We start from the raw sequence: 26,460 nt of genomic DNA, 5'->3' as shown, positions 1-26,460 counted from the left end.
TTTGTTAATTTAATGCTGCGTTACTATATTTTTCTAATATCCTTGATAAAGCAGAAATTACTTTGTTTTCTTTACAATTAAGTTATTCCAACAATTTTTACTAACTCGACAAAGAAACTTGTACAGAATCACAAGTGACTACAAATGCTGGAATCCGGAGCAACAAACAACCTGCTGAAAACATTCAGCAGGTTGACTTAAGACCTAGTTCAGAGGGGGAATGATGTTTGGTGTTTCAGGCCAAAACCTTGTATCAGAAGTAAGACAGGAGAGGAAAGAAAGCCAGCATAAAGAAGTGGGGGTAGTGCCGAGACAGGGGCCAGTGAGCAATTGTGGATCAAAGAGGTAGAAAGTTAATTAAAATTTAGAAGTTCATAACATAGCTTTTATGTAAAAAGGCAAGATTTTTCTCTGAAATAATGTTCAAACTTTAACATAGTTGCTTTGAAGTCAAATGCATAGAATCGTTAATCAAAAAAATTAGTATTTTGCTAAAAATGATTCATTATGATCTTTGTATCTGAATTTGCATCATGTTATGGTTTGTTAATAGTTAATTTGAAATATCAGAACCAAGTTTACTATCACCCGCATATGTTGTGAAATTTGTTAACTTTGCGGCAGCAGTACAATGTAATGCATGTTAGATATAGAAAAATAAACTGAAATATATATGTATATTCAATAGTTAAATTAAGATTAGTACAAAATCAGAATTTTTTTAAAAAGTGAGTTAGTGTTCATAGGTTTAACATCCATTTAAAAATCAGAAGGCAGAGGGTATGAAGTAGTTCCTGGATCACTGAGTGTATGCCTTCAGGCTTCTGTACCTCCTTCCTGATGGAACATTAAGAAGAGGGCATGTCCTGGGTGATGGAGGTCCTAAGTGATGGACACCACCTTTCTGATGCACCACTTATAACTAATTTAATAAAATTACTATTTGCTTTAACTTTACACCATCATTTCTTCTGCCATTAATCTTGCTTATTTTCCACCCAGTATAATGGTAAAAATGAATGTCAGCTTTTGCAAGTAATTATCTGCACAAGTTGACATTTTGATTAACTGACAGCATTGCACTGGACTAGGCCCACATTTGTTTACCCTAGAGCTAAACTCAAGGCAGTACTAACCTTTTGTAGCTATATTATACACATACCAGCTTTCATGACCTTTGTGTAGTGGGTCACTCATAGTGCTAAGGCCTCACTCAAGTGGAGCAAGCCAAGGCCTCAACCAAGGACAGCCTCATTAGTCTTCATAAATTCTTAAGATTCAAGATTCAAAATTGTTTAGTGTCAAATGTAGAGAACAAAATAGTTGTTATTCCAGGTCCAGTGCAACACAAAAAAAAACTCAGTAAGATAAAAACCACAATAAATATAAATACACAAGATAACTTACATACATAAATTGACAGCATGTACAGTATGTACATAAAGTGATGCTAGGCAGAGGAATGTCTGTACATGAGGAGACTCTGACAAGAAATGATAGATTAGTGGTGATGGGGTGTGGGTGGAAGGATGGGTTAGTGGGTGGAGGTGTTGATCAGCCTTACTGCTTGGGGAAAGTAACTGTTTGAGTCTGGTGATCCTGGCATTGATGCCACCTAGCCTCCTCCCTAATGGGAGTGGGACAAACAGTCCATGAACAGGGTGCGTGGGTCCTATCATGATGTTACTGGTCTTTCTCCAGCACCTTTCTGAATACATTCATTTAGAAAGAACTGTAAATATGTAATTGATTAAAAACTAATAAATATTTTCTTAAAATCACTTAAAACACTATTTACTGGCATGTCCAATGCCCAATTGCAATGGCATGGGAGTGTCCCCATCCTATTCAGCTTAATCTATACTAAAAATCAGGGGGAAAATTATACCAAGAAAATGAAAACCACGCTTACAATTTGTAAGCAGTTATACTGGGCTTCGAGGCAGATGGTCCTGAGTTTGAATCTGGCCGGGTCACAACCTGGGCAGCAGCAGTGTGGAAAAAAGGCCTGGCAATCTACTTCCATATCTTGCCACGAAAACCATATGGACAACTATACTATCCATAGAGTCTCCGTGAGTCGATGCCAATTTAAGTGCACTCAACAATAACATAGTTGTTTTACTCCACGTTTCCAGCAGCTTGTCACAACATAAAAACTTCTTATCCTCCTAATTCCACACTTACCGAAGAGCTGTCACTGAATGCTTCTGTCTTATCTTTTGACTTGTTCCTTTTTTTCACCTTTTTGTCTTTCTTTGATTTCTTTTTTTTCTTCTTGGATTTAATAGAATGTTCCTATAAAAAAGCACAATTCAAACATTTTACCATTTTTGTAAATTACTTGGTGAAAATATGCTATATTTAACCAATCTAATATAAACAACCGAGGAGTAGCATATGACTGCAAATTTTATAGAGGTTTTACTGAACCCACTGCAATGCCCGGATCAAATTATTAGACATTATTACCACATACAGATGCAAATAAAAATTTATACATGTTTATGCATGCGCGTGAGTGTGTGTGTGTCTCTCTCTCTCTCTCTCACACACACACACACTTGACAAATAGCATATCTATTTCATTTTTGTGTGGAATTTTGATACCATGTTATAGCTGTAAATCTGTGAAACTATTTAGTGACATTGTGAAATGAAAAAGAGCCATATGAAGTTATTACCTACTGCAATAAAATTCTTCCTCTAATGACAATTTACAAAATACATTTAACATTGTAATGTATGCCAAAAGTAATTCACAACAGTATTATCTGAGAGCAAACAGAAGGAAAATATTAGGACAGGTAACCAGAACTTGGTCAGAATCATGGGTTTAAATGAGAGTTGGAAGGAGGAAAGAAAGGTAAAATAACTTTTGGGACATGTTTTCAGATATATAAACAACCAAGGATGGTGAACCTATGGCATGCATGTGCAAGTTGGCACAAGCAAAAATTTTGAAAGTGAATAATTTTATACTTTAATTAATATTAAAACAACGATTACATGCAAATAAGCAATATGACAAAGTTCTCCTTAATAATGTCCATAATTATTGTTATTAATTCATTAATCAATGACAATCTCTACTCAAAATTACCATCGCGTGACAGAATTTTCTAGAAGATTATCAGCAATTTGGGCACACACTCTCAAAAATTGTTCGCCTCCACTGGCCTAAGCAATTGATATCACGAAGAGCAATGATTGAGCAAAAGAATTTAGAAATCCTGAAAGGTTATCGTAACAAAAGTTAATAGGTATGAGGGACAAGGATATGTAAACAATGTCAAGAATTTTAAACTGAAAGATTTGCTCGACCTGGAGGCAACACAAGTCAGAAAGGAAATGAAGTGAAGGAAACTAATGTAGAGAAGATTCTGCTCAAGTTATTTCAAAATACTGGGATGAAGTATGACCTACAATCATCTCAGTTAGTATGAAAACCATTACCAATTATGCCAAATGACATAGAAGTTTATGTTGGGACTCACTTACAACCATATGATTAGCTGTTCATTTTATCATTTCCCTAGCAGCTGCCCAAGTTGAAACAAGATTTTTAGTAACATATATGAAAATAAACTGAGCTTGTTGTAAGCATTGATATGCTAAGATAGTTTATCTCCACTTTGCTTTATAGCTTAAATTTGCTGTGTCCCTGCTTATCTACTGCTGAGATCCTCATTTGCTCTTCTGAAAACTCTTGTTTATCCAGTTGAATACTTGGACACCTTCCAAGTTCCACTCTATAAAAATGAAGCTGTCTTATAGCTGAAGAAATATAAAACAGAATGTTTCTGCATAGAAATAAAGAAAGGATAAGGGCAACACAACTCATCAGGCCAGGCAGCATCTATGGAAAAAATAATTTCCAGCATCTGCAGATTTTCTCTCATTTGTGAAAGGATAAGGGCTACAATTTTTAAACCAGTGTGAAGACCTTAATATTGAGGCAGGAGCTAAGATTATCTATTGCATTGCCTATCGCCCTATTCTCATTCATCTACTTGGCATTTATACATCTCAGTTTCAAAACTCTAATAATGGGAATGCAACTACTTCTATGTTCAAATTCAGTTGCCTCTATGTACATATACATCACCATTTCTTCTAGCGAAAAGCTGTGAATATTCAACCTTAGAATGAGTATCTCCATCACCTCTAACGTGGCCTGCAACCAATGAATTAGAAGTACATAGCGTTGTAAATATTGAAAGCAAACTAATTTAGGCCAAAAGAATAGATGCTAAAGTAGAGACTGAGGAAATAATGGGAAGATATTGACTGCTGTGCTTTAAAATACAGACACAAGATGAAACAAGACTTTTAGCTGTTAGTCACATCAGTAGTGAGAAAGTTATTGGAAGGCATTCTAAGGGACCGATAATATGAGTATTTGGATGGACGTGGACTGATTAAGAATAGTCAACATGGCTTCATGGATGGTAGGTCATGTCTAACCAATCTTACAGAGATTTTTGAAGGAAATTATCAGGAAAGTTGATGTAGGCAAGACCGTAGATGTTGTCTACGTGGAATTTAGCAAAGCATTTGACAAGATCCCACATGGGAAACTGGTCAATGTTCAGTTGCTTGGCATTCAAGATGAGGTACCAAATTGGATTAGATATTGGTTTGTGGAAGAAGCCAGAGAGTGGCAGTAGATAGTTGCCTCTATGACTAGAGCTGTGGGACTGGTGGGACAGCTGGGACTGGTGCTGGGCACGTTGTTGTTTGTCATCTGTATCAATGATTTGCATAATAACATCAAGTCAAGTCACTTTTTATTGTCATTTCAACCATAACTGCTGGTACAGTACACACTAAAAATGAGAAAACGTTTTTCAGGACCATGGTGCTACATGAAACAGTACATGTTACTGTTAACAGCTTAGGGGCGCCCAGGCCCTAAGGTCAATTCATTGTATTAGGTCGAGGGCGGGCACCCTGTTAACTAACCCCAAGGAAATAAATGACTGTTTTAAAGAATTTTACAGTGAACTCTACACTTCTAAATGCAGTGACACTCAATCTGATTTGAATGACTTCTTTGATTCTCTTGTAATGCCGAATCTTAGTGACGCTGCTAGGGAGGACCTAAATTCTGACTTCATATTGAAAGAAATAACTTCTGCCATTAAGTCATTTCCGTCTGGCATGGCAGCTGGGCCAGATGGATTTAGCTGTGAATCTTATAAGAAATTTTGTGATATCCTTGCCCCACTTCTCCTCAGAATGATATCTTGCTCTAAGAGAGATAATGTCTTGCCTAGAACATTAAATGAAGCTAATATTTCCCTCATTTTAAAGAAAGGTAAAGAGGAAACAGACCCAGCCTGCTATAGGCCCATTGCACTCCAGAATTTCGATAGAAAGGTAATTACTAAAATTCTGGCTAAACGACTAAATAAGCATTTGTCATCTATCATTCATCCTGATCAGACAGGATTTATCCCGGGTAGGTTCTTTTTCCAATGTCAGATGCCTCCTTAATACTATGTATGCTGATCATGGGAAAGCTAGTTGGGCAGCAATTTTACCTCTTGATGCACAGAAGGCTTTTGACCAGATTGAGTGGCCTTACATGTTTGAGTCACTGTACAGGTTTGGGCTCGGCAAGTCATTTAAATCCTGGGTAAAACTGATATACGCCAGCCCAATGTGTTCTATCATAATCAATGGTGGCAATTCAACTGTTTCCCCTACACCATTCAGTTCAGCAGGGCTGCCCTCTCTCGCCGGCCCTTTTTGCCATATCGGTAGAGGCTCTTGCCCTCAAGATAAGAAGTCACCCAAATATTCTGGGTTTGAAAGTGGGAGGTATCGAAACACTTTAGTTTATATGCCGACGATGTGATACTCTACTTACAAGACTCAGAAAAGTCAGTCCCCCTTCTTCTAGATTTAATTACCTCTTTTGGCAGACTATCAGAATACTCAAATAATTGGACAAAAAGTGACTTTGTGCCCCTCTCCAACGTCTATACACAGAAATAGTCTATACACTTTTTTTGGGAAGTGTCCCATTCAAAGATCACTTTACTTATCTTGGCTTGGCAAACCCCAAAAATCCTAAATTAATATTTAAATTAAACTTTGCGGAGTTTATCTCAAAACTTAAACAGAATATAGAAAGTTGGAAAACCCTAGCTTTGTCCATGATTGGTCGTATAAATTCAATGAAAATGGTTTCCCTTCCTAGGTTTCTCTATCTTTGTCAAAATCTCCCCATTTTTCTTACATCAGCCTTCTTTAAAGAATTGGACTCCATAATTTTGTCTTATATCTGGAATTATAAGAATCAGAGGATTTCAAAAATTCATTTACAAAAGCCCAAGTCTGAAGGAGGGCTGGGATTACCTGTATTTAGACACTATTATTGGGCTGCCAATGCTAGGGTTTAATGTTTTGGCAACAGGGGGCTCCAGATAACTTAGTTCCTGGGGCTCCCATGAGGCTATGTATGGAGTCTAACTCTGTTGTCAATTCCACCTTGCCAGCCATACTGTTCTCTAAGCTAGAAAAGCCTGGGACTTCAAAAAGTTTGAGTTTTGTTCTGAAAAATTCCGTCAGAATTCTAAATCAGATTAGGAATGTTCTAAATTTACCAGAGACTTCTGTACAAACACCAATCTGTTTCAATCTCTCCTTTTTACCCTCATGGTCAGATAAAACCTACCATGCTTGGAGGGAGAAGGGTCTAGTTTCTATTGAAGACCTGTACGTAGAGTGACGGTTTGCAACACTTGGTCTGCTGAAAGAGAAATTTGAGCTGCTTCATTCGCACTTTTTTCGTTACTTACAAGTTAGACATTCCATTCAATTGAAGTTTTGTAATTTTGAAATCCTTCCAGAGAAACATATTTCTTTTAATATTTTATTTATAATTTTCTACAAACTACAATGAAGAAAAGAAAATCAATTATAAAGGATCATTGCCATATAAACAAAAATAACAATAATACATGTCTTAACAAATGAGCAAGTCACCCATAGTAAAAAAGGAAAAAAAAGAGAAAAAGAAAGAAAAGCACCCAATCCATCACCTATCCATCACCAAGCCAACCATTATATGAGATACACTTTTATTACCCCAGAACCACATACTGTAATTTTTTTAAAAAAAGGGGGGGGGGCAACCTGCTATCTGATCAGAAAAAAACAAAAGTAAAAAAAAGGCTGGAAATGTAGGGTCTGATTATCAAGGGAAAAAAGAACAAACACCTGTCAATCTAGGTGACAGTTATGAAAATATTCAAGAAAAGATCCCCACACCCTATGGAACTTTATGTCCGAATTAGAAAGTGAGTAGTGAATCTTTTCGAGATCTAAACAAGACATAATATCCCTAAGCCATTGAGCATGGGTAGGGGGAACGACATCTCTCCATTTAATGAGTACTGCTCGTCTGGCTAGAAGAGAGGCAAAAGACAATGTTTGTTGTTTAGCCGGGGTCAAATGCTTGTCAGGGTCTCGAAGAATACCAAAAAGAGCGATCAAAGGATCAGGTTCCAAATGACAATTTAATATAGAAGATAAAGTTAAAAAAACATCTTCCCAAAATTTTTCCAGAGTAGTTCAGGCCCAATACAAATGGAAAAGGAAGGCCTCACCTCCTTTGCATTTGTCACACCAGGGACTAATATCAGGTTAGAACTTCGCCAATTTGGTTTTGGACATATGAGCTCTGTGGACGACTTTAAACTGCAGGAGACAATGATGAGCGCATAACGAGATTGAATTGACGGATTTAAGAATTGAATCCCAAACCTTGTCGAACAAAGAAAAACCTAAGTCATGCTCCAAGCAGTTTTAATTTTATCACAAGGGGCTCGTCTGAGAGTCAAAAATTTAACACGAATAGTAGAAATTACGCCTTTGCCCAAGGGGTTCATTTGAAGAAACAAGTCTACAATATTTTTATCAGGTTGTTCAGGAAAATGTGGTATTAAAGGGCTAATAAAATGTCTAATTTGAAGATATCTAAAAAAAAATGAGTATTCGGTAAATTAAACTTTATAGACAACTGTTCAAAAGATGCAAACCGATTGTCTATAAAAAGATCTTCAAAGCGTCTGATACCTCTCCTACACCAGTCTTGGAATGTGGAATCCTGCATAGACGGTTGAAATAAATGATTGTATAGAATAGGACTAGAGAGGGAAAAACTATAAAGACCATGGCATTTTCTAAATCGAGCCCATATTCTCAGAGTATGCCTGATTACAGGATTAATAATAGATTTTGGCAATTGGCAAAGAAGAACAAATGCAAGTAAAGCTGGAATAGATAATTTCTTATAAGCATTTAATTCCATTGCCACCCATGTTGGACAAACAGACTAATTATAAAAGCAGGACCAAAAGATAATATTACGAATATTGGCTGCCTAATAATATGAACGAAAATTAGGCAATGCCAAGCCACCTTCTCTTTTAGGCTTTTGGAGTTGAGCTTTATTGAGTCTGGGCTGTTTACCCTTCCATAAGTATGATGAGATAATAGAATCTAAAGAATCAAAAAAAACTTTAGGAATAAATATAGGTAAATATTGAAATAAGTATAAAATTTTAGGGAGAATATACATTTTAATTACATTAATTCGCCCAATTAAAGACATGGACAAGAGGTGACCACTGTGCTAATCTTTGTTTTGTAAAATTTAAAAGATTATTGAAATTCTCATCGAACAGTTGATTGTAGTTCCTTGTTACAATAATACCAAGATAAGTAAAACAATTGTTTACTACTTTAAAAGGGAGATTGTGAAATTCTAATTCTTGTGCTTCCTTATTTATCGAAAAAAATTCACTCTTATGTAGATTAAGTTTGTATCCGGATAGCTGACTATTGAGAAGTGAAAACAACAAAGGAGGTGGTCGGGTTTGATATAAAAAGTAACAAATCATCGGCGTATAGAGAGACTTTGTGTTCAAAACCGCCCCTCCAGATCCCAGTCAGTTCAGTACAACTGCGAAACGCAATTGCCAATGGCTCGATAGCCAGTTCAAATAACAGAGGGCTTAAAGGGCACCCCTGTCGGCTGCCACATTTAAGATCAAACGGTTGGGATTGCTGGGAATTAGTCAAAACTGATGCAATTGGATGGGAATATGGTAACTTAATCCACTTAATAAAATTATATCCAAAATCAAATTTTTCTAAAACCACAAATAAATAGTGCCACTCCACCCGATCAAACGCCTTTTCTGCATCAAGAGAGATAACGCATTCAGGGGTCCCTGATGAAGATGAATATGGAATATTAAAAAGACATCTAATGTTGAAAAATGAAGGTGATTTTTAATAAAGCCAGATTGATCCTCAGAGATAATTAAGGGTAAAATAGTCTCCAGCCTACTGGCCAAAACTTTAGTTAAAATTTTAGCATCTACATTTAATAGAGAAATCGGCCTGTATGAAGCACATTCTAATGGATCCTTGCCTTTTTTCGCTAAAAGAATGATACAAGCCTCATCAAATGATGCAGGCAATTTATTTTATTTAAAAACTAAGTTGGGATAAGAGCAATGAGGAAAATGATTTATAAAATTCTGTAGAGAACCCATCAGGACCAGGAGATTTACCAGGCTGCAAAGCAGAAATAGCAGAGGATATTTCCTCTAAGGATAATGGCTCATTCAATTTATGTTTAAGATCAGAAGAAATTTAGGAATATTTAAACTATCTAAAAATTGCATAACAGTAGTATTACCATTAAAGGATTCAGAGGTGTAAAGCTGAGAGTAAAAATTCCTGAATGTATCATTAATTTCAGACTGGTCCACACTAATATTCCCATTACTCATTCAAATTTTAGTGATGTGTTGTTTTGCTTTAGAGCGTCTAAGTTGGTTAACTAAGGACTTACCAGATTTATCCCCATGAATATAGAACTTACTCCGACTGCCCAAAAATTGGCGTTCAATCGGATAAGTAGAAATAAGATTAAATTTAGTTTGAAGTTCCATTCTTTTCTTATATAACTCCGGATCCTTGACCTGGGTGTATAATTGGTCTATAGCTTTAATCTGATTGATCAGTTCTAAACGTTCTTTGCGAGTCTTTCTTTTCAAATTTGCTGTGTAGGAAATTATTTGACCTCTTAGATATGCTTTCATTGTGTCCCAAACCACCTGACTAGAGGTTTCAGGTAGTGCATTGGTATTTAAAAAGAAAGTTATCTGATCCTCCATAAATTTTACAAAGTCGTTATCCGACAACAAGGTCGGATTAAAACACCAGCGTTTATTTACTTGAGGGAGGCCAGGGAGAGCTATGGACAATGTAAGTACTCTTATAGTCTCAAGAACGGATGGACAGGATCAATTGATTATCAATTTAAAAATAGTCGATTCTAGTAAATGTATGGTGAACTTGTCAGAGAAAGGAGTAATCTCTTTCATGTGGATGAAAGAAATGCCAAGTATCAGATATTACATAATTAGAAAGAAAAGATTGAATAAATAAACCAGATTTACTTAATTGTCTAGGGATAGAAGAAGATCTGTCCAAAACTGGATCCAGTCAACAGTTAAAGTCACCACCCAATATAAGAGATTATGAACTTAGTTCTGGCAATGAAGAAAAAAAACGGTCAAAAAGCCCTACATCATCCGAGTTAGGAGCGTAAAGGTTGGCTAAGACCACCCGTGTATTATAAAGTTTCCCCGAAACAATAATAAAATGACCATTAGGATCAGATATCTTATTATGAAGCTAAAAAGAAACATTTTTGTTTATAAGAATTGAAACGCCCCCCGCCTTGGCTTGAAAAGTTGAATGAAACTGTTGTCCTGCCCATCATGCCATAAGACGAGAATTATCTGAGTAATGAATATGTGTTTCTTGTAAAAGACTACCTTTGCTCTAAGCTGTTTTAAGATGTGCGAACACTCTCCCCCTTTTAACCGGATGATTCAAACCCTTAACATTCCAGTTGACAAAGTTCAATGGACTAACCATTGAACATAAGAAAAAAAAGGATAGCAGGCATTAAACCATATCTGAAATTTATATGTAATTCTGAGGCAAAAGTATAGAAGAAAAAAAACAGGATGAAATTACATCTTGTATAGTACAAATATGTCAAAATTACGTATATAATATTAGCATTGGAGTTCCCACCCACACCCTCTAAACCTACAAGAAAGCTGCAAATATAAAGCAGCAAGCTCTCCCCAAGAAAAACTAACCCCCTACTGGACTTCCAATTAGGTAACATCTTAATTATCTCCACTCCAACTGTTGATACAGTAATGGAAATAAACACCAAAAAGCTTTAAGAGTTACAAAGATTTACCTTAACAAGAAAAAACAATACAAAGTTTGTAAATCTTAAAGTATAATAATGGTCTAAAAAAAAACTTTATCCCAACCTTCCCACTAGAGTTAATAAACTGAAAAAAAGATAATCTATAAACTCAGTTATACAGGAAAAAAAACTTTAACACCAAAGTAAGTAATCCAACCGAATCATAAAATAAGAAAAAAAAAACACAAATAGCATCTTGAAACACAGGGAAAAAAAACCACCAAAGAAAAATCCATTTGAGAGGAATTTGATCCAAACCTGAAACTGAGTTTAGAGGTACAACATCAACTGCTGCTTAAGGTTAAAATAATCTAACCGGAGAGGAAAAAAATCATCACCTTTAAAGAAATAAAATTATGTAAGATAGAAACTATTGAGAAAATAGGAAAAAACACTTCAATAGGACAATGCAACATAATTAAGCTACTAATTAAATAGATGCGACAACAGCTACATTTTAAATTTTAAAAAGAAAATATCAAGATTTGTAGAAATTGGAGACTGAAGTCTGAAAAGGAAAACAAAATACCATTCAAAGACATCGTCACTTCACAAATTGATATCAATTTTTAAATGCAACACTGACTGCATTTTGAAATAAAGTCTCCAAAGACCTTTAAGAGGTGTCTAATTACATAGTTTCACAGTCAGCTCTATTTAATGAATATGAAAATGTCCATACTGAAATATAGAATCCATCGTATCAAACTTTATTGAGTTAAATGGATAATAAAAAAGATAGAAATAAAGATTAGAATATTAGAAAAAATAACCGTTATCTAAACAGAAACGAAAAAGGCTGAAAAGAAAAAAAAATCATCATATCGTATCTGAGGAACTCGAAGTAGCAGATAGGCTATCAATGAAGGTCTGCGCCTCTGCAACCGAATCAAAACGTTTAAAAGCGCCGTCCCTAAGCTTGATTCGGAGCCGGGCTGGATAGGCGAGAGACGGATGAAGTCCACGATCGTAGAAAACTTTCATTACTCCTCTGTATTCAGTACGTTGACTCATAACTTGAGGTGCATAATCCTCTACTAAACGGATAGCATGACCTTTATATTGAAGCGTTTTACGTCGGCGAGCTTCTTTAATTAGTAAATCCTTGATTTGGTAACGATGGAGGTGAATTATCACTGAAGGTGGTCTCTGGCCATCCGCTGAGCGAGATGTAAAGATACGGTGCGCTCGATCAATCTCTGAAGGACGGGAAAGTATTTCGCTTCCAAAAATCTCACATAGAAAGTTTGAGAAAAATTCGACAGGAGATCCCCCTTCTACAGTCTCAGGCAAGCCGAGAATTCGAAGATTTTGGCGTCTACTCCTGCTTTCAAGGTCCATAACTTTAAGAGTTAAATTGCTATTATGCTCCTTTAGGGTAGAGCAAACTCTTTCCAGGTCTTTACGACAGTCTAGTTTCTCCGTGACTTCTTCAACATGTGATAAACGTTGAGCGTGATTCTCCAGTGTAGAGTTGATTTTATCCAGTTTCAGTTCCAATGAACTAAATTGAGAAAACATACCTTGTCAGGTTTGTTCTAACAGCGACACAATTTCACTCAAGGTTGCTCCCGATGGAGTGTCTTTTTTTGCTGATTTAGTAGGCTTAGATACACTCATTGTGCAGCCAGCAACTTCAATAGTGGGAGGAAGAGTAAGAAATAAATGCAGGTATATGAAATGGAGCAGAGCAATAGTTTTGGCAACTTAAGCTACCGCCATCTTAACCGGAAGAAGATATTTTTTGATACTTTAAAGAACCCTCCTGACTCCAAGCATCTCATTTCTAAGTTTGTACGTTTGTTTGATGATTGCACTGTCGCATCTACGGTGAAGATTAGAGATGCCTGGAGAGAGGAGTTGGGCATTGAATTATCTGAAGCTGCCTAGGACAAGAGTTTGTCTATGATACAGGCTTGCTCTGTTAACAGCAGACACCAAATGATCCAGTTTAAAGTTGTTCACCGTCTCCACTACTCTAAACTTAGATTGAAAAGCATTTACCCTTCTGTCTCGCCAATGTGTGACAGATACCAAGGGATGGAAGCCATGTTATCACACACCTTATGGTTTTGCCCATTACTGACTGGATTCTGGTCCAAAATATTCGACTGGTACTCAAAGGCCTATAAAAGATCCTTCCCCTTGGAAGCTGGTCTTGCCATTTTTGGCAGCTGGCAATCTACTATTTGTTTCTCTACAGATATACAACAGTCTCTGATGCTGGTGATGATTGTTGCCAAAAGACTTATCTTGAGGGAATGGAAATCACCTTCTCCCCCTTCCTTTTGGAGATGGATGGCTGATATGATCTCAGTCATACAAATGGAGAAACTTAGGTTCTTGGGAACCAATTCAATTAAAAAAAATTTCTGCTATCTGGGTTCCATTTCTTGCCTACCGGAATGAGGCTGAACAATTACCCCCCTCCCCCCCCAAGGTGATTTCTCACTGATCTCATTTGTGATTTAATGTTTAGTATTTTCGAGCACCTTGTACAATAGGCATCCCTTTAATGTTATCTTTTTTTTTTGCTTATTTATTTGTTATACATGTCTGAGCTGGTATGTTCTTGTTGATTTCATTGCTTTTTTTTGAAAATTTTGAAAATAAAGTATAAAAAAACAGCACATGGTTAACTGGATCAGCAAATTTGCAGATGACACCAAGATTGGGGGTGTAGTGGATAGTCAGGAAGAACATCAGAGCTTGCAGCAGGATTTGGACCAGGTGGAAAAATGTAGGGCACTAAGGGGTTCTGGGAATACAGGTCCATAATTCATTGAAAGTGGCATCAAAGGTAGATAGGGTCATTATGAAAGCTTTTGGCACATTGGCCTTCATAGATCAAAGTACTGAGTACAGGAGCTGGGATGTTATGTTGAAGCTGGTATGATGTTGGTAAGGCCTAATATGGAGTATCGTACAGTTTTACAGAGAAAATTTATGAGGATATTGTTGAGACTGGAGGATCTGAGATACAAGGAAAGACTGAGTAGGTTAGGATTTTATTCCTTGGAACGTAGAAGATTGAGAGGAGATTTGATAGAGGTGTACAAAATTACAAGGAGTATAGATAAGGTAAAGGAAAGCAGGTTTCTTCCACTAAGATTGGGTGGGGCAAGGTCATGGGTTAAGGGTGACAAATTGAAGGGGAACATGGGGAAACTTCTTCACTCAGAGAGTTGTGAGAGTGTGGAATTAGTTGTCAGTGCAAGTGGTGAATGTGAGCTCGATTTCAATGTTTAAGAGAAGAGTGAATAGGTATACAGATGGTAGAGGTAAAGAGGGATATGGTGTTGGTGCAGGTCAATGGGAGTAGGCAGTTTAAATGGTTTGGCAAGGACTAGATGGGCCAAAGGGCCTTTTTTCTGTGCTTATCTATAACTCTAAAATATTTTTACCATAGGAAAAATAGTTCCATGGCTCACAAGAGAAACAAGGCATAAAAGATGAGTGTTATTGCGCTCAACAAAAAAATTTAAAATCTCTGGTGCAAAGAGTTTGTGAGAAACTAAATGGTTAAAGTATTGATTAGGAACCAGAAATTTAAACAAATATGGAATGTGTCATCTGAGCACAGAATTTAAGGACTATAAACTGATTCTGAGAGAGATTTTAAAACAGTTGAGATGTTCTCGAGAAATTTCAAGGAACTATATTTAGAAAACAAGGGAGGAATTGTGGAACCGGGGATTTACAATCACGGTTGGAATACAAGGTCAACATTTGCTGAGAGAATCGGCAAAGAAATTAAGACAGCTGGTTTATCCAGGATACATTTAATTTATGGTATTTGTCAGTCTTCCTAAACAAGAGATGGCTAATGGTTCCAAGATTGCTTAACAAAATAACCAGGATGGATGGCTGATGTGAATATGAGATATGCAGAAAAGTAGTCAAACAAAAAATCTTGCAAGAGAAGATGGAATAGCACTAAGAACCCTGAACTATACAAGAAGCGTGTTGAACTCCAAACTAAATTTAATCTCCTGTCTACTCAAACTGTCGAATGCCAACTTCTCGAAAGCAAGAGTCGCTTTTACATCCAAGGGGATAAGTCTGGTAAATTTCTAGCCAATCAGCTGAGGTGTTCCAAAGCCAAACAACATATTACAAAGATCCAGAAGGAGAACGGAGACTTTACATCGGATCATTTAGAAATTAATGACGCATTTAAAAATTTTTATTCTTGGCTTTATTCCTCTGAATCTTTGAATGACAATATCTCTGCTGATCAATTTTTAAAGAATCTGAATATTCCTTCACTTTCATCTGATTTTAAAGCCAAACTTAATGCGCCTATATCATCAGAAGAAATATCTTTTGCAATTTCTGCACTTTTCTCAGGGAAATCTCCTGGACCTGATGGGTTCCCTGTAGAATTTTATAAATCATTCTCTTTACTTCTTTCTCCTCAGTTACTTTCAGTATTATCTGACTCGTATAATTACGGCAAATTGCCACCCTCTTTCAATAAGGCATCTATTATTCTTCTATTAAAAAAGGGCAAAGACCCAACAGAGTGTTCCTCGTATACGCCGATCTCTTTGCTCAATGTTGATGTAAAGATCTTAGCTAAAGTTTTGGCTCATAGATTAGAAACCGTTATTCCCTCCATTATCTCTGATGACCAATCAGGTTTTATTAAAAACCGTCTCCTTTTTTTTAACATTCGGCGTTTATTTAATATCCTATACTCACCTCCAACTGGGATTCCTGAATGTGTTATTTCCCTCGATGCGGAGAAAACATTTGATCGTATAGAGTGGAACTACCTTTTTGCAGTCTTAGAAAAATTTGACCTCGGTCAAAGTTTCATCTCTTGGATCAAATTGCTGTACCTGTGTTCTACTGCTTCTGTTTCAACTAATTTTCAGAAATCCCAGGTATTTAATCTCAAACGTGGCACCCGTCAGGGATGCTCCTTAAATCCCTTTCTCTTTGATTTGGCTATGGAACCTTTGGCGATAGCATTTCGAAATTGTCCTGAATTGACCGGGATCTGGAGAGGGGGTGTTAAGCATAAAGGTAGCGTTCTCGTTCGGGTGTAACGGAAACGCCGAGTTAAATGCCGAGATAAACCACAGTCAATGAGAACCAGGTCGCAGTAAGATTAACCATTTACTGTTCACTCTTCACATTAACATATGGTGAAAACTGTTGATAAAACAATACAAGATTGATACAGTATTTGTTCCTTTCTTAACATCACATTTCCATTGTAAATACTTGTAAAAGTGACTATAACTACATTACATTAAGGTGCAGTATACAGGCAGAGTTTATCTACGCCATTGACTACTTTAAATACACTTCAATGCAAACTATCCTCAACTCTTTAACTAACGAAAACATAAACATTATCGACCGTCGTTACTTTTAACAGGATCGGCGTTAATATCTTAGTTCAATATATTGATTATCTATTAACTTACAGCGTTGCTCTCACTGTGATTTCTAATGCTTGCAAAACAACTTCTGCTCGGGTCTGCCTCGTGGTGAGCCCCCACCCTCACGTTAATCTCAAACCGGTATTTTCCCACAAGACGCGGCAAAACCGGATGTGACGTCATTGCATGCCGATATATTTTACAGGCAATGAATATACTTTAAACACTTCTAATTCTAACTAGAAAATACTAACAAATGAATTACTAAGCAAAAATATTATAAACTAAATAACTGCCATAAAGACAACACACCCCCCGCCTGACCTTCGTAAGGTCACAATGAACAGAGTACAAAACTTAGTCTCTTAATCAGTCATTAGGTAGAAGTAGAATAACTTCTGTAACTGGCCTTTGGTAAATTTTCACATCGCCTCGGTCGGTAGTCTTTAACTCGATCTTCCTGACATGTCCATCCCCACTAGGGTATATAGCAGTGATTCTGGCCATTGGCCAGCTGTTGCGGGCGATTTGCTTGTCCCTGAGCAGGACTGAGTCTCCAACTTGAAGATTCCTGCGGGGTTCTGTCCACTTTTGTCTCTGTTGCAACAAAGGTAGATATTCCTGTCTCCAGCGAGACCAGAACCGATTTGCCAGAGCTTGGACTTGTCTCCATTGCTTTGTGTACAAATCCTTGTCTGAGAAGTCTCCTGGTGGAGGGGGAGATCCTGCTTTCTGCGTAAGGAGCGTTGATGGCGAAAGTATTAAGGAGTTTTCTGGGTCAGAAGACACAGGTAGGAGTGATCGTGCGTTTATAATGGCTGTGACCTCTGCCAATAGGGTGCACAGTACCTCGTGGGTCAATCGGGTGCGTTGCTGCATCTCAGGTTTCCTTTTCCGGGTTTTTTATAAGGACGTGAACTGCTTGATTGCCTGCTCTCTGTTATTTGGTGAGCGCTGGCGTGGTTCTCTGAAAGGCAATGGGGCGACCCCATTCTTTGCTTCATCTCTGAAGACCTTGGTGTCCTTTGTTTTTAAGGAAATGGCATCTTGAGCTGATTGAGCAAATTTATTACCATGCTCGGTTTGAACGAAAACTGACTGACCTAGCATCTCGTCAGTTACTTTATGCTTGTTAACGCCTTGTTGTGCTTCCTTAATGCAAGGGACACTTGTGCAGGGTTGAAAAATTGAATGGCGGCCACTCTCTAGCACATTGGTCTTGAGTGTGTTAACCGTCGGTTTGTGTACATTGCCAGGGCACACCCCTCCTATCACCACCCAGCCCAGATCCAGGCGTTGTGCAATGGGGGCGTCGTGTGGTCCATTGACCTGCTGCCTAACCTTGTGCACCTGGAGAACGTCTCTCCCTAATAGCAGGAGTATTTCCGCTTTTGGGTCCAGTTCTGGGATGTGTTTTGTGATGTGGTGGAGATGTGGCTGGTGTAGCACCGCACTTGGTGTCGGGATCTCAGTGCGGTTATTCATGATTTCATTGCACTCTAAGAGCGGAGGGAGATAGATGACCACTTTACCATCCAGGGACTCAACCTGGACGCCTTCTGCCTTCCTTCCTTGGGTTTCCATGTTGCCTGAGCAAGTTCTAAGGTAGTATGGGAACTGCTCACTCTCAATGTTGAACAATTTAAAGAATTCTGGACTGACTATTGAGCGATTGCTCTGAACATCCAGAATCACATAGGCTTTGATGGCCTTGTCTTTAGCTCCTTTAGGGTACACCTTAGTGAGGTAGATCTTGGAACAAGAAACGGCTTGACTGAGCTTGACCGCAAACTTCTGTACAGTTCGTGCTGACAACTGTTGTCCTGGAGTGAGCCTCTCCCTCCCCGCCGTCCTGTTGTGGGGGTGAAGGAGCGTAGTCGGTTCTTTCATTCTCGACTTCATCACGGAGTTGCGAGGGTAAATTGTCTTCCTCGTATGGATGTGATGCAATCGTGCCTCCCTGAGGTTCCTCGTGACATGGGATGTTATCGAATATCTATGGAGAGGAAGGACGAGCCTGCCTGTCTATTTGAGATCGGACATAGTCGCTTGTGCGTTCCAATCTGGTCCTTTCTGAAGTAGATCTTACTTCGGCCAGATCATGCATTCCTTCAGCTTCTTCTATGTACTCTGCTTCCGCCTTGGCAGCTTCTTCTTCTCCTTCTAGCTGCAGCACTTGCAACTTTGTCGACATCCTTGCCATTTCCAACTGGATTTCGGTTTCTCTGGCGGCCGCTTCCATTTCTCTGGCAGCCTTTTCTTTCTGGATTTCGGCTTCTCTGGCAGCCGCTTCCATTTCTCTGGCAGCCTTTTCCATCTGGATTCTGCCTTCTCTGGCAGCCTGTTCCATTTTCAAATCTGCTTCTTGTCTGGCGTAGTGCAGTTGCACCCTGGCGGCTTCTGCCTTGGCCCTTGCATGGGTGGACTTACTTGATGTCGCTCTACTGCCCTTGTCGCTGGGCGGCATCGACTTGATGCTGGATCGAGGTGACATTGCAGCACTTGAAACACCTGATAATGCCGCTTTTTCACTGCAGCGTTCTCGTTCGGGTGTAACGGAAACGCCGAATTAAACACCGAGATAAACCACAGTCAATGAGAACCAGGTCGCAGTAAGATTAACCATTTACTGTTCACTCTTCACATTAACATATGGTGAAAACTGTTGATAAAACAATACAAGATTGATACAGTATTTGTTCCTTTCTTAACATCACATTTCCATTGTAAATACTTGTAAAAGTGACTATAACTACATTACATTAAGGTGCAGTATACAGGCAGAGTTTATCTACGCCATTGACTACTTTAAATACACTTCAATGCAAACTATCCGCAACTCTTTAACTAACGAAAACATAAACATTATCGACCGTCGTTACTTTTAACAGGATCGGCGTTAACATCTTAGTTCAATATATCGATTATCTATTAACTTACAGCGTTGCTCTCACTGTGATTTCTAATGCTTGCAAAACAACTTCTGCTCCGGTCTGCCTCGTGGTGAGCCCCCACCCTCGCGTTAATCTCAAACCGGTACTTTCCCACAAGACGCGGCGAAACCAGATGTGACATCATCGCATGCCGATATATTTTACAGGCAATGAATATACTTTAAACACTTCTAATTCTAACTAAAAAATACTAACAAATGAATTACTAAGCAAAAATATTATAAACTAAATAACTGCCATAAAGACAATACAATAAAGTTTCTCTTTATGCTGATGGCTTATTACTCTTTCTCTCAAATCCATCTACATCCTTACCTCCAATGTTTTCACTTCTTGACCAGTTTAGCCAGATCTCTGGCTATAAACTTAATTTACATAAGAGTGAACTTTTCCCAATTAATAAAGAAGCACAAGAATTAACATTTCGTGATCTCACTTTTAAAGTAGTCCATAATCAATTTACTTATCTTGGAATCACAAGGAAGTTTAAAGATCTCTTTTGTGAAAACTTTGCCAGTCTTTCATATACTATAAAACAGAGTTTGGTACAATGGTCACCTATGTCTTTGGTAGGTCGTATTAATGTTGTTAAAATGTATGTTCTCCCCAAATTTTTATACTTATTTCAATCTATCCCAATTTTTATTCCTAAATCTTTTTTTGATTCCTTAGACTCTATTATTTTGACATATCTGTGGAAGAATAAGCGCTCTAGAATTAATAAAATTCATCTCCAAAAATCTAAAAAAGAGGGGGGCTTGGCTTTACCTAACCTTTGTTTATATTATTGGGCAGCTAATATACGTTGTGCTACCTTTTGGTCTTTCTTCCATGGCCAACCCGAGTGCCCTAACTGGGTGGCAATGGAGTTGAGCTCCACTAAAGAATTATCTATCGCTGCACTTCTTGGCTCTGCACTCCCTAGTAGTCAGTCCAGATTAATAGCTAATCCTCTTGTTAGGCACACTTTGCGTATATGGGCTCAGTTTAGGAAATGCTATGGTTTCCATGGTTTTTCCGTTTCCAGCCCTGTTGTACATAATCACCTTTTTTTACCTACTACGTACGATTCAGCATTCCATGTTTGGTTATAGGAAGGGCATTAGACATTTTGAAGATCTTTTCATTGTTAATCGCTTCGCTTCTTTTCAGCAGCTCTCTGTTAAGTTCAATCTGCCCAATGCTCATTTTTTTTAGATATCTCCAAATTAGACACTTTATTGCTCCTTTAATTCCTAACTTTCCTGAAATGCCTGCAAAAAATGCTATGGACTTATTTCTTTCCATTAATCCACTACGTAAAGGTTTAATATCAATTATTCAAGATAAATTCGCAGCCTTACGACAAGCCCCTGTGGATAAAATTAAAATGGCTTGGGAGCAGGATTTAAGTACCTCCTTATCTGATGAAAGCTGGGACTCGATTCTCAAATCGGTTAACTCAACCTCTCTTTGTGCTCGCCATTGCCTTTTACAGTTTAAGATTGTTCATTGAGCCCATATGTCTAAATCTAAACTATCTCGATTCTACCCTGACATTAGTCCGCTCTGTGATAAATGCAAGAGGGGCGAGGCCTCTCTCATTCATATGTACTGGTTCTGTCCTAGCTTGGAGAAATTTTGGAAAGATGTCTTCACTACGTTATCGTATATTCTGAATCAGCACCTAGAACCAAACCCCTTAATTGCTTTGTTCGGTTTTTGGGGCGAGACAGATTTACGTCCGAGTCCGACCAAATGCCGAATATTATCCTTTGCCTCTCTCCTGGCTAGACGCTTGATCCTCCTTAGATGGAGAGATGTTGCCCCGCTCACTCATGCTCAATGGCTTAACGACATTATGGCCTGCTTGGACCTCGAAAAAATTCATTATTCAGTTCTTAATTCGGACCTAAAGTTCCATAAGGTCTGGGGACCTTTTATCGAGTACTTTCATAATCTTCCTCTTGACTAGGGTTTTTTTTCCTTTCGGTCCCTTGCTTTCAGCTCCCTTTTTTTTCCTGGTAGTAGGCATTATTATCCTCTGTTGCTAAGTGTATTCACAGTCTGGGAGTTTGATTGTCCTGATTTATGTTCTCCATATTGTGTTGTGGTTGGTGTGGAGTTTTTTTTTGTGTTGTGGGGTTTGGGGAGGATACTAAGTTTACTTGTCTTCAATTTAGGTGTTTTTTTAAAATTCTCTTTCTTTGTATCATATTGTCATTGTATGCTTAATTTTGCACTGTATTAATGTTCCTCATTGTGATTTGGGGTTTTTTAATTTGTAAAATGTATAAAAAAATTAATAAAAAAAAAGAAGATGGAATAGCCAGTCACACAGAGACTACAGTGTTCACAATGGAACACTTGCTAAAACTGACGTAATAATCTGCGTAGCCTCAGGATGATCAAACAGCCAAGCAGCAAACTCTCAACTATTGCCAGTTAATTTTACATTTGGCTATGTTAATATTGGTTGCTTAAACTCTTTGATTGTTAAGTAAGTCATTCCATGCACATTCTCCAACCAATGCATCTTACCACAAGACCATAAGACATGGGAGCAGAATTAGGCCATTCAATCATGGTGGATTTTTTCTCATCTCTTAACCCCATTCTCCTGCCTTCTCCCTGTAACCTTTAACACCCTTACTGATCAAGAACCTATCAACCTATCAAGAACCAATGACTTGGCCTCCATGGCCTCTATGCAATGAGTCCCACAAATTCACCACCCTCTAGCTAAAGAAATTCATCTTCATATTTTTTCTTTTTTTCTGCATGAAGCCACTTATAAATTAAAAGAACTAACTTCAACTTTGAAGAGATCTAACCTTCTCTCTCCTTTGTAATTTCATAATCTTGGTGCTATGACTCATTAAGCTTACGGTCCTATGTAATTCACATTTTATTGCTCCAGGTTTCTTAGGAAGAGTGATAAATACTGATTTTTTCATCTCTTCTGGTATTATTCCAGTCTCATAAATGTCATGAAGTTTTTCAATTCCATAATCTTCAAGGGCGATAATTTGTTCTATTACTAATTCATCAGGACCTGCTGCCTTTCCTTTCTTCATCTTATTTATTGCATTACGAAATTCAGATTTTAAAATACTTGGACTTTCAATGGTCTTCTTAATTTCTGGTTTTTCGCCTTGATCGTCTTCAAACAATTCTTCAGTCCAACTGTTCATAATCTCAATCAGAATGTTAGATAATATCTAGTAACATGAGGAAACGAATTGAAGCAGCAGAAATCTGTTTTTTGAGGAGGATGCAAAGAATATCATGGACGAAACGAGTATCTAATGAGGATGTCATGAACAGCGCAAGCACAAAAAGAGAAATAACGTACAAGATCATGAAAAGACAATGTAACTTTATTGGACATGTAATTAGGAAAGAGGAGTTAGAATGCACGGTAATAATAGAAAAGATTGAAGTGAAGAAAGCAAGAGGAAGATAAAGACAAATGATGATGGAGGCAGCAGCCAGAGAACTGGAAATGAATACCAATGAATTGATCCACTTGACCCGAAACAGGAGTGTGTGGGCCATGGCAGTCAAAGCTCAAACTGGGCATGGTACCTGATGATGATGAATTTAATAATCTACAAAATGGCATAACCACACTACATTTACGTTTAAGCTACATTTACACAGGACCCTTTCACAGGATTGGCAAATGAATCACAAAACAAACTACCCATAAGATCAATTCCATTTGAAGAGCTACTGGGCATTGATATTTCAGCATAGGGAGAAATTAGCAGCAATAACATTTAATTGGCCCAAGAGATTCTGCAGACGCTGGAAATCCAGAGCAACACAGATAAAGTGCTGGAGGAACTCAGCATGTCAGGCAGCATCTTTGGAAATGAATAAACAGTCAACATTTTGGGTCAAGACCCTTCATCAGGACATTCAATTAACATTTAGTTAATACTTCACACTTCCAAATACAGTGGTTTCCAGTTAATTGGAACACCTTGGGACCAGAACAATTTGGCCTAATTAAGGGGATGCCCTAATTAGCCGAAGTTTCATGGAAATAGTTTGAAAAAGACAAACTATGTTTAACTGACTAACAAATTATGTATTTAAATGAAATATAGAACAAATTACAACAACCATATAACCATATAACAATTACAGCACAGAAACAGGCCAGCTCCGCCCTTCTAGTCCGTGCCGAATGCTTACTCTCACCTAGTCCCACCTAACTGCACATTACCCTCCATTCCTTTCCTGTCCAAGCCCATAACCCTCTATTCCTTTCCTGTTCAACACTACCACTATTACTACAGTACTACACAACTGTGTATAAGTATCTACGAGAGTGGAATAGTTAGCGCAACCCAATTACAGCCCAAGGCGTCAGGTTAGAAGTTCAATCCTGGCACCTTCTGTATGTTCTCCCTGTGGAAAGCAGGTGTTTTATCCAGCTGCTCAGGTTCCTCCCACAGTCCAAAGGCATATCAGGTAAATTAACTGGTCATAGTAAATTGACCCATGATTAGGTTAGGGTTAAAGTGGGATTGTTGGGGTGGGCACAGCTCCAAGGGCCAGAAGAGTTTATACGGCACCTGATCTCCAAAAAAAAAATAAATTCATACAGTGTTCTTTTGATTCACTGTAAATGAACAAAATCAGCACAGACACCCAGTGCAGATAATGGCTTCCTTAATGATGTACTTTCAAAAATCACTGCTTTTTAATTTGGCGCCAGTAGGCCCAAATAAATAGTATTACACAAGCATACACAACTGACTCAATTTAAAGTTTGAAAGGACAAAGTAAATTTTATTATCAGAGTACATATATATGTCACCACATGCAACCCTGAAATTCATTATCCTGTGAGTATATTCAGCAAATCTATAGAATAGTAAGTATAAAATGATCAATGAAAGATCAACCAGGATGCAGAAGACTACAAACTGTGCAAATGGAAATATACATAAATAGCAATAAATATTGAGAACATGAAATAACGATAAAAAGTTCTTAAAGTGAAATCATTGATTGTGGGAACATTTCAATGGATGGGCAAATGAGTGTAGTCCCTTTTTGTTTAAGAGCCTGGTGGTTGAGGGGTAGTAACTGTTCTTGAACCCAGTGGTGCAAGTCCTAAGGCTCTTGCACCTTCTACTTAACGGCAGCAGCAAGAAATGAACATGGCCTGGGTGGTGAGGATATCTAATGATGGATGCTGCTTTCTTATGACAGTGTTTCATGTAGGTGTGCTCAATGGCTGGGAGGGCTTTACCTGTGAAGTACTGGGCCAAATCCACTACCTTTTGTAGGATTTTCTGTTCAAAAGCATTGATGTTTCCATACCAGGCTGTGGTGCAGCCAGTCAATAGACTCTCCACTACACATCTATAGAGGTTTGTCAAAGTTTTTGATGTCATGCCCAATCTCCAAAAGCTTCGAAGGAAGAAGGAAGTAGAGGCACTGTCATGCTTTCTTCACTATTGCATTTATGAGTTGGGTCCAGGTCTGTTCGCTCTAGGCATGGTATGGTGTCTAACAGCCACAGAAGCACACGTGACTGATGTTAGTTAGAAATTGTTGCATCATCCAAACTTCTTTTTCATTGGAACATTCAAAATGATTGTTGATACCTTCAAATTCTTACAACACACACAAAATGCTGGAGGAATTCAACAAGCCAGGCAGCACCGAAGGAAAAAAGTACAGTTGACATTTCAGGCCAAGGCCCCTCAGCAGGACTGGAGAAAAAATAGCTGAGGAGTAGGTTTGAAAGGTGGGGGGAGGAGAGCAAGAAACACCAGGTGATTGTTCACAGTTCCTAACTTGCTGAAGTAGTGAAATAGTTTCATTTTCACTCCTGCAAGTTTCCAGCATCTCCAAGCCTGAATGCTTCAAACCACAGTGAGCAAAACAGTTCTGAATCGTCTCACTACTTTCTTCTCGCCAACTATTAGTAACAAAAATCACTGCTCTTTGAAGATAACAGACACCATCTTAAAACTATTTGCTCTAAGTACAGTATAGTATCTAACAGCCACACAAGTGCACATGACTGACACTAGTTAGAAACTGTTCAGCAACAGTCTCTTGTCCCAATTAAGTGGCACAGCGTCCCAAATAAATGAAGGAAACCCCGGCTATTTTCTCAATTAGTTTTAGTTCTTTAGAATTGTCCCAAATACACTGCTGCCTTGATTAACTGATGACCCAATTAGCCAAAATCCACTGCATTCTCCTTGTTACCACACCATTTGGTAACAGAGCCTTCAGCAACACTGATATAACAAAGTAGAACTTGCTCTGGAAATCCTCGTTATTTATTACCCAACTTTAAAGCCTCCTTGAATTAACATTTCTTTCACTCATTATTAATTTTCAATTTTAGGCATTTACTTTTTTAAATGCAATAACAGAGTAAAAACAGAGTAATAAACAGAGACTTTTGTTCATAGGATTGTGGCGACTCATTTCCTAGCGTATCCGAACCGACTCACAATTAGATAGCCTACGGGGGTTTGCGAGCACAGAGCTTTGGAGCCTCTTCGCCATGGGGGGCCGGTTGACAGAGGCTTGAAAGTGAGGCTGAAGTTTTCGAATAAAGTTTTTTTCTTCGACTGCAGTTACCGACTCCGTGTCGTAATTTTAGCGCTGCGTGTAGCACACCGCTACAATTGGTGACCCCGACGGTCCAAACGATTTTTGGACCAGAAATGACCGACGCCGCCTCTGTTCATGCGGTTTCGTTGAAACTGCCGGGTTTCTGGACACAGCGCCCGGACCTATGGTTCCAGCAAGCCGAAGCCCAATTCCACGTTCG

General features: G+C 38.2%; 1 protein-coding gene across 2 annotated transcripts in view; it reads right to left on the bottom strand.

The window, feature by feature from the left end:
* The window catches only part of cwf19l2 (CWF19 like cell cycle control factor 2), a 146,194-nt gene that overhangs the window by 106,176 nt on the left and 13,558 nt on the right, over nucleotides 1-26,460 (bottom strand). For both annotated transcript variants that reach the window (XM_059964303.1, XM_059964302.1), the window contains exon 3: nucleotides 2,188-2,298. In XM_059964303.1, coding sequence (XP_059820286.1) covers nucleotides 2,188-2,298 — 111 coding nt within the window. The remainder of the gene's footprint in view (nucleotides 1-2,187; nucleotides 2,299-26,460) is intronic.

The sequence above is a fragment of the Hypanus sabinus genome, chromosome 3 (genome assembly GCF_030144855.1).
Source record: "Hypanus sabinus isolate sHypSab1 chromosome 3, sHypSab1.hap1, whole genome shotgun sequence".
Classification (NCBI taxonomy): domain Eukaryota; kingdom Metazoa; phylum Chordata; class Chondrichthyes; order Myliobatiformes; family Dasyatidae; genus Hypanus; species Hypanus sabinus.
This window is presented reverse-complemented; position numbering and strand designations above follow the sequence as displayed.